General features: G+C 39.3%; 1 protein-coding gene across 4 annotated transcripts in view; it reads left to right on the forward strand.

The window, feature by feature from the left end:
• The window catches only part of SLC25A14 (solute carrier family 25 member 14), a 34,306-nt gene that overhangs the window by 20,909 nt on the left and 3,797 nt on the right, over window positions 1-9,600 (forward strand). For 3 of the 4 annotated variants that reach the window (XM_028482859.1, XM_028482860.1, XM_007118780.3), the window contains one exon: window positions 311-446. In XM_028482859.1, coding sequence (XP_028338660.1) covers window positions 311-446 — 136 coding nt within the window. Of the gene's footprint in view, window positions 1-310; window positions 447-9,600 lie in introns of those variants that run through there. The other variant, XM_055081869.1, reaches the window with a different exon arrangement.

Here is a 9,600-nt window from a genome sequence, read left to right on the forward strand (position 1 = left end):
CGGAGCCTGTGCTCCGCAATGGGAGAGGCCACAACAGTGAGAGGCCCACGTACCACAAAAAAAAAAAAAAAAAAAAAAAGGCTATCTGAATTTTGGATTGAAAAGTGAAAGGGACAACTTTTGAATAGTGTAAAGATTAGCAAAGATTTGCTTTCTCTTTAGGTTGTAATGAAAGGGCAAGTGCCAGGTTTTATCTGATGAGTCTGACTCATTGTACATTTATGTTTGGACTAATTTCAGGACTAATTTCAGTTTAAGCGGGCAGAGGTGGAAGTGGGGCAGTCTATCTTCTTAAAGTTTTTATCTTTAGTTCCAGCTTTACGTGCGGCTTGGCTGGGGCTCTGGCTTCCAATCCAGTTGATGTGGTTCGAACTCGCATGATGAACCAGAGGGCAATTGTGGGACATGTGGACCTCTACAAGGGCACTTTGGATGGTATTTTAAAGGTACGCACACTGTGAACTTGGATTGTATTTTTAATTTTCTTTGATGTCTCAGACCTTCTTGCAGTCTTTTTTTTTAATTGGCATCATTGATTTTATTTCTCAAGTGTCCAAGCCTAAATAAGATTTCTGTTTTAAGCTAATAAAAAAACAATCTCACTTTTGCATTCTATACCCTCTTGGTTTGCTTTTTTTTTTTTTAACATCTTTATTGGAGTATAACTGTTTTACAATAGTGTGTTAGTTTCTCCTTTACTTCTTGCAGTCTTTATTCTTAGTTGCTGCATTTCATTCTGAAGGTGGAAGAATCATTATGTCTATTTTTAGTAGCCTCTCAGAGTAATTCCTAGGTAGGAAAGCTGTCTCCTTGGCAATCTGCTGATGCACAGTGGTCCTTAATATTATTATTCCAGTTTGAACGCTTAAGACTGCAGGATACTTTTATCAATAGCACCATGTAGGATTACTGACGAGAAAGGACTTAACATAGCCCACATTTGCCCATTTCAGACAAGGCAGAGATGCTATAATAGAAAATCTGGTACTTGGTTTCCGTTCAGCATTGTACTATTGTTCACGGTTTGGCTTTGAAAGTTTCTGCTATGTTATGTTTGTAGGAAGCTGAATATCATACATGCATTATGTATTATTTAATCATTCGTGATAATACTTCCACAAAAAACAAATTTGGAGCTGAAATATGATATTGTCATATGATTTCTCAGTTTAGTTAACAACTGTTATCTATCAGGCACCATTTTAGTACGTACAGAGAAATTACAGTGTGCCACATGTATACAAACAGATAATCAACACATCTTGTCAGGTGATAAACTCAGGGGTCTATGGGAGGAAATTTTAGTCCAATTTGGAAGTTTGGGATAGGTTTCCTGTAGATGGAGGCATCTAAAATAATAGTTACTCACATCTGTTGAGTGCTTTACTGCGTATCGGGGACTGTCCTAATGAGACTTTCGTGTATTCATTCATTTAATCCTCACCATTACAGCATACTGAAGTGCTAAGAGATTAACTAACCTGCCCAAGGTTTCACAGCTAGTAAGTGGGAGAGCTGGGATTTCAACTTAGACCATTGGCTTCAACCCAACATTCTTCACACTGCGGCGCCTTCCTCATGTTGGTGCCTGAGGGTTAGTTAGGTTATAAAGGATATTGAATGCTATGCTGAGATGCTTGGACTTATTGTTTTACTTGATGAGGAGCTATTGAAAGATTTTAATCAGGTCAGATTTACGTTTTAAATAGATCATGCTGGCTTTGTGGAGACAGTTGTTCTCAATCTTAGATGCACACTGCAATCACCTGGGGAACATTCACAGCTTCTGCACCCACCTTAAACCAATGACCTCAGAACGCCTGGGGTGGGAGCCAGGTTGTCAGGATTTTGAAAACTCCTCAGGTGATTGCAATGTTCGCCCAAGGTTGAAAACCATTAATCTAAGGGGATAAGCCTGGAACAGTGGTTCTTAAAACTTTAACATGCATCTGAACCACCTGGAAGGCTTGTTAAAATGCAGGTGGCTGGGCCCCATCGCCAGATTCTGATTCGAAAAGTTTGGAGAAGAACCTGGGAATTTGCATTTCTAACCAGTTCCCAGGCAGTACTGATGCTGGTAGTCTGGGACCACACTTTGAGAACCACTGACCTAGAGGTAGGGAAACTGATTAGAAGGCTCTTATAGTAGTCTGAGCAAGAGATGATGAGAGCCTGAACTTGAGCATGAATAGTGGGGATAGAGTTGAGAATAATTTAGTTGATAAAGTCAACAGGATTTTGTTGACTTGATGTGGAGAGGTGTGGGAGAAAGAAGGTGTCAAAGATAACTTCCCAGTTTTTGGCCTTGGTGACCATGTAGTGACATTCATTGACAGAGGCATTACAGGAAGAGGAGCAGGTTTTGTGGGAGACATCACAGTTTTGGATATTTAGTTTGAGGAACACCCAGTGAATATATTTGGATATCTTAGTCTTAACCTGGGGGAGAGTTCAGGGGTGTAGATAAGAACCTGGGGAAGCAGTAGTGTACAGGTGTTACATAACTGGAGGGGGAGGCCAAGGAGAGCAGGTAGAGGAGTTCACAACTTTTGTGCTTTCCTAGCACACTGGAGTATTATAAAACTCCTTCCATTCATTAACAGTGATTCACAGAAGCAGTGGTTCTCATACCCTGGGGAGTAAGAGTTTGGCAAAAGACCCCCTTTCTATTTCTGACATGCTCACCCTTCCACTTGACAGTCACTGGTATAGAGAGAAGAGTGGGGCCAAGGAAAGAACTCTGGGGAAATACCAACTTTTAAGGGCTTGGCAGACGAGGAACCCAGGAGAGACACCAAAAGGTAACACTTCAGGGAATTCCCTGGCGGCCTAGTGGTTAGGACTCTGCGCTTTCACTGCTGAGGGCGCGGGTTCAGTCCACTGTTGGGGAACTAAAATCCCACAAGCCATGTGGTGCGGCCAAAAAAAAAAGAGAAAAGAAAAAAAAGATAACAGTTCAGAAGATACGAGGAAACTTACAAGAGAGTAGTGTCATAGAAGCCAAGGGAGTAATGAGCTTCAAGAAGAGATGAGCAGTTACTTAATGCTAAATGGAATAGAGAGATCCAGTATAAGGACTGCAAAGTGTCTGCTGGATTTAACATTTTCTAGAGGAGGTTTGCTGGATTGGTGTTTGTAAAAGTCAGATTGCTGTGCATTGAAGAGTGTGTTTAATCATTCATTCATTCATTACAAAAATGTTTGTGTCTTCTGTGCTAGGTACTGTTCTAGGTTGATGAACAAAAAAGTCCTGGCCTTCATGACATTTTAATTCTAATAGGAAGAGACAGATAAACACATAATAAGTGAGGATAAGTAGACAAGTATAAAATACTCTTTCAAGAAGGTTGGCTAAGAGGAGATAGAGGGTATAGTAATATAGTAATAGCATTTATTGAATGCTTATTATGTACCACACACTAGAGTATATCCTTTAACTCCTACCAACCCTATACAGTGGATAATGTCTTTGCCATTTTATACAGGAGAGAACTCAGGTTCAGAGTAGCTAAGTATTTACCCAAGATTATACACCTAATAAGTGGCAGATCTGGGATTTAAATCAGGGTTTGTTTGATTCCAGAGTTTATACTTGTAACCACTATGCTGTATGGTATTGTCAGAAACATATTTTCATGTTGACAATAACCTTTAAGTACTTAACATTTACTCACTTATTCACTTACTTGCTATTAAAATTCTTTAAAACAACTTTGCTCTTTATTGTCATCATACTTTTTAATTTTATCTATAAGAGTGCCATAACACTTTGGTGAATGGAATTATGCATTCATCTCTGATGTAGAAATGAGCAGCTGCAAATCTCATCCTGTTACCTCTATATTAAAACCCTTGAATGGCTTCTCTTTGATGCAAGGTCCATATGATTTGACCCCTTTTTACCTCTACAGCCTTAGCTTTGCTACCTTTATTCTGTATTCCAGACATACTGAACAAGTTCTAGTACTAGACTTTTCTTTCATTCCCAAGTTTTCACCCATGCCATATACTTTGTTAGATGGCTAGCTTCTACTCATTCTTCAGATTGCATTATTTTTTTCATAAAGGCCTTCCCTGACCATTAAACTGTGTGTGTGTATGTAGTTTGATATACTTGCTCTGTCATAGCATTTAATATATTTAAAAAAACATATTTTTTGATGTTTTTTTAACTTCATAAGATTCATAAAATTCACCTATTCAGAGTGAATGGGCTTTTGGTATATTCACAGATATGTGCAACCATCATCACCACAGTCAATTTTAGAACATTTTCATGACCTCAGAAAGAAACCCTGTGCCCTTTAGCTATTACCTCCCTATCTTCCCAGCCCTAAGAAACTACTAATGTACTTTTATCTCTGTAGATTTGCCTATTCTGGATATCTTATATAAATGGAACCATACAATATGTGAGCTTTTTGACTGGCTCATTTCACTTATCATAATGTTTCAAGGTTCATCCATGCTGTAGTATGTATCAGTACAGGCATACCTCAGAGGTATGCTTCCAGACCACCGCAATAAAGCAAATGTCGCAATAAAGTGAGTCACATGAACTTTTTGGTTTCCCAGTGCATGTAAAAATTATGTTTACGCTCTACAGTGGTCTATGAAGTGTGCAATAGTATTGTCTTAAGAAAAACAATGTACATACCTTGATTTGCTAAAAAATGTTAACCATCATCTGTTAACCATCATTCAGTGAGTCATTTCTTTGCAATAGTAACATCAAAGATAATAGATCAGGGCTTCCCTGGTGGCGCAGTGGTTGGGGGTCCGCCTGCCGATGCGGGGGACGCGGGTTCGTGCCCCGGTCCGGGAGGGTCCCGCGTGCCGCGGGGCGGCTGGGCCCGTGGGCCGTGGCCGCTGGGCCTGAAAAAGATAATAGATCACCATAACAAATATAATATAATGAAAAAGTTTGAAATATGACGAGAATTACCAAAAGTGACAGAGAGATACAAAATGAGCAAGTGCCGTTGGAAAAATGGTGCTGATAGACTTGGTCCATGCAGGGTTGCCACAAACCTTCAATTTGTTAAAAATCCACTATCTGCAAAGTGTAGTAAAGTGAAGTGCAATAAAATGAGGCATGCCTGTACTTTGTTCCTTTTTATGGTTGGGTAATATTCTGCTGTATGACTGTATCACATTTGTTACATTTTACTGTATAGTTGACCCTTGAGCAACATGAGTTTGAACTGCATGGGTCCATTTATCTGCAGATTTTTTTCAAGAGTAAATACTATGGTACCGCACAACCTGTGGTTGGTTGACTCTGTGGATGTAGAGGGCTGAAAATAAGTTATACGAGGACTTTTGACTGCATGGAGGGTCGGCGCCCCTAAACACCTGCATTGTTCAGGAGTCAATTGTAATTGCTTTAAAAGCAATTACAGACAGTCTACTGTCTGCCCAGTAGACTCTTAAGTTCCGTGAAGGCATGGCCATATGCATCTTGTTTATCACTTTATCCACAGCAAATTATTTGTTGAATGAATGTATAACTTCATGAAGTAGCCTCTCATCTCTGTATCTACAGAAGTTCTTGCTTGTTTTCACTCAACTGCCTCAAGCCAAAAAGTGTGCATCCCAGTTCTAATGTTTGGAAGAAGTTAGTCCCTGTTTTGGAGCTCTACAAGGATTCATATGGCTCATGAGAGTGTTAGAGGCTGTGTGTGTGTGTGTGTGTGTGTGTGTGTGTGTGTGTAAAAGTTTGTTCATTTACTCAACAAATATTTATTCAGATATTTAGTGGAGACTTTACTGTGCCAGACAGTGTTCCGTGGTGGGATAGAATGGTGAAGGAGACCAACATGGTCCCTGCGTTCCTGGAGATTACATTCTAGTTGAGGGAGACAGACAATAAACACACAGATAATAAACAGTGTAATTTCATTATTCCAAATCTTTTTTTGGTCACGCTCTGCAGCATGCAGAATCTTAGTTCCCCAACCAGGGATAAAATCCGTGCCCCCTGCATTGGGAGTGCGGCGTCTTAACCACTGGACTGCCAGGGAAGTCCAATAAACAGTATAACTTCAGATGGAAGTAAATACTATGAAGAAACTAACACAGCATAATGAGATAGTGACTTGGTGATAGTGGTGGGGGTACCTCAGCTAGGATGGCCAGGGAAAGGCTGTGAGGAGGTGACATTTGAGCAGGGGTCTGAATGATGAGAAGAAGGTGGCCATGAGAAGATCTGAGAGAAAAGCATTTCAGAAAGAGGGAGTGGGTACAAAGGCCCTGAGTTGGGAATGAGTTGGACATGTTCAAGGGTTAAAAACAAGGCTGGTATGCTGCATGTGATGAATGAAGGAAAAAGTAGTAGGAAATGAAACTGGAGAGAGAGGCAGGGGCTAAATCATGTAGGTCATTAAAGAAAATTTGCAGTTAGAATGAAATCCACCGGGAATTCATTGGAGAGCTTTAAACAGGAAAGTGACTATCTGATTTATAATTTTAAAAGATTGCTTTGGCTTCTCGGTGGAGATTGTAGACCAGTTCCAGGTGAGAGGTGATGGGGTTGGGTTGTATCTCTCAGGCACCTTATCTTAGCAGTCTATGATTCTAGGTTATCTGTATCCAGGATTTATTTTGGTTGATTTTCACAATTTTCCAACATCAGTTTTGGTCTGAGACCTATAGCATTTGCTGATGATCCATTGGGGCAAGCATATTACCACCATGCTTCCATAAATAGTGCCCTTATTATGTTACTATTTGCTTTAAAAATGATTAATAAGGATAATTATATTGAGTGTTCTTAATCTATAGGATGGGATAAGGGATATTTAGAAGTCTGGATTCTCATATTGTTGTCTTATCCAAATATATTCATTTTTTAGTATAGTGGTGGGTTTCACTTCACCAGTGGGAAGGCAAAATAACATTTTTTTCAATGTAGAATACAATGCCTAACACACAGGAGTTACTTAATAGATATTTATGCATTAAACAGGAACTGTTTCTGTTGGAAGAATTCAATACACATCATCAATTTATGACCTTTGGTATGCATTATTTGTCATTTAATTCTTTGTTTTTGAATTTATATTTTTATACAGCAGGTCCTTATTAGTCATCCATTTTATACACATCAGTGTATACATGTCAATCCCAATGGCCCAATTCATCACACCACCACCACCAGCCCCCGCCACTTTCCCCCCTTGGTGTCCATACGTTTGTTCTCTGCATCTGTGTCTCAATTTCTGCCCTGCAGACTGGTTCATCTGTACCATTTCTCTAGATTCCACATATATGCATTAATATATGATATCTATTTTTCTCTTTCTGACTTACTTGAATCTGTATGACCGTCTCTAGATCCATCCACGTCTCTACAAATGACTCCATTTCGTTCCTTTTCATGGCTGAGTAATATTCCATTGTGTATATGTACCACATCTTCTTTACCCATTCATCTGTTGATGGGCATTTAGGTTGCTTCTATGACCTGGCTCTTGTAAATAGTGCTGCAATGAACACTGGGGTGCATGTGTCTTTTGTTTTTGTGTATGGTGTTAGGGAGTGTTCTAATTTCATTCTTTTGCATATAGCTGTCCAGTTTTCCCAGCACCACTTATTGAAGAAACCGTCTTTTCTCCACTGTATATCCTTGCGTCCTTTGTCATAGATTAGTTGACCATAGGTGCATGGGTTTATCTCTGGGCTTTCTATCCTGTTCCATTAATCTATATTTCTGTTTTTGTGCTAGTACCATATTGTCTTGATTACTCTAGCTTTGTAAACTCATAGAATGAGTTTGGGAGTGTTCCTGCAATTTTTGGGAAGAGTTTGAGAAGGATGGGTGTTAGCTCTTCTCTAAATGTTCATCTCAGAGAACCAGCTTTTAGTTTTATTGATCTTTACTATTGTTTCCTTCATTTTAAAAAATTTATTTCTCATCTGATCTTTATGATTTCTTTCCTTCTGCTAACTTTAGGGGTTTTTTGTTCTTCTGTCTCTAATTGCTTTAGGTTTAAGTTTAGGTTGTTTATTTGAGATTTTTCTTGTTTCTTGAGGTAGGATTGTATTGCTATAAACTTCCCTGTTAGAACTGCTTTTGCTGCATCCCATAGGTTTTGGGTCATCGTGTTATCCTTGTCATTTGTTTCTAGGTATTTTTTTAAATTTCCTCTTTGATTTCTTCAGTGATCTCTTGGTTATTTAGTAACGTATTGATTAGCCTCCATGTGTTTGTGTTTTTTACGTCTTTTTCCCTGTAATAGATTTCTAATCTCATAGCGTTGTGGTCGGAAAAGATGCTTGATATGATATAAATTTTCTTAAATTTCCTGAGGTTTGATTTGTGAACCAGGATGTGATCTATCCTTTAGAATGTTCCATGTGCAGTTGAGAAGAAAGTGTAATATGCTGTTTTTGGATGGAATGTCCTATAAATATCAATTAAATTTATCTGGTCTGTTGTGTCATTTAAAGCTTGTGTTTCCTTATTAAATTTCTGTCTGGATGAGACAATATATATATGGGTCTTGTTTCTTTTAAAAAATATTTATATATTTAAAAAAATTATTTATTTATTTATTTATTTATTTTTGGCTGTGTTGGGTCTTCGTTTCTGTGCGAGGGCTTTCTCCAGATGCGGCGAGCGGGACACTCTTCATCGCTGTGCGCGGGCCTCTCACTATCGCGGCCTCTTGTTGAGGAGCACAGGCTCCAGACGCGCAGGCTCAGTAGTTGTGCCTCACGGGCCCAGTTGCTCCGCAGCATGTGGGATCCTCCCAGACCAGGGCTCGAACCCATGTCCCCTGCATTGGCAGGCATACTCTCAACCACTGCGCCACCAGGGAAGCCCTGGGTCTTGTTCTTGTATCCATTCAGCTAGCCTGTGTCTTTAGGTTGGAGCATTTAATCCATTCACGTTTAAGGTAATTATCGATATGTATGTTCCTATTACCATTTTCTTAATTGTTATTGGTTTGTTTTTTTTAACATCTTTATCGGAGTAAAATTGCTTCACAATGCTGTTAGTTTGCTTTATAACAAAATGAATTAGCTATACATATACATATATCCCCGTATCTCCTCCCTCTTGCGTCTCCCTCACACCCTCACTATCCCACCCCTCTAGGTGGTCACAAAGCACCAAGCTGATCTCCCTGTGCTGTATGGGTTTTTTGTAGGTCCTTTTCTTCTATTGTGTTTCCCACTTAGAGAAGTTCCTTTAGCATTTGTGTTTTTTTTTTTTTTTTTTTGGCGGTACGCGGGGTAGGTTCTTCCCTTTCATCACTTTAAATATATCTTCCTACTCCCTTCTGGCTTGTAGAGGTTCTGCTGAGAAATCAGCTGTTAACCTTATGGGAGTTCCCTCATATGTTTTTTGTTGTTTTTCCCTTGTTGCTTTCAATAAGTTTTGTTTGTCTTTAATTTTTGTCAATTTGATTATTATGTGTCTCGGCGTGTTTCTCCTTGGGTTTATCCTGCCTGTGACTCTCTGCACTTCCTGGACTTGAGTGGCTATTTCCTTTTCCATATTAGGGAAGTTTTCGACTATAATCTCTTCAAATATTTTCTCAGGTCCTTTCTCTCTCTCTTCTCCTTCTGGGACCCCTATAATGCAAATGTTGT

The sequence above is a fragment of the Physeter macrocephalus genome, chromosome 21, assembly GCF_002837175.3.
Source record: "Physeter macrocephalus isolate SW-GA chromosome 21, ASM283717v5, whole genome shotgun sequence".
NCBI classification, from domain to species: Eukaryota; Metazoa; Chordata; class Mammalia; order Artiodactyla; family Physeteridae; genus Physeter; species Physeter macrocephalus.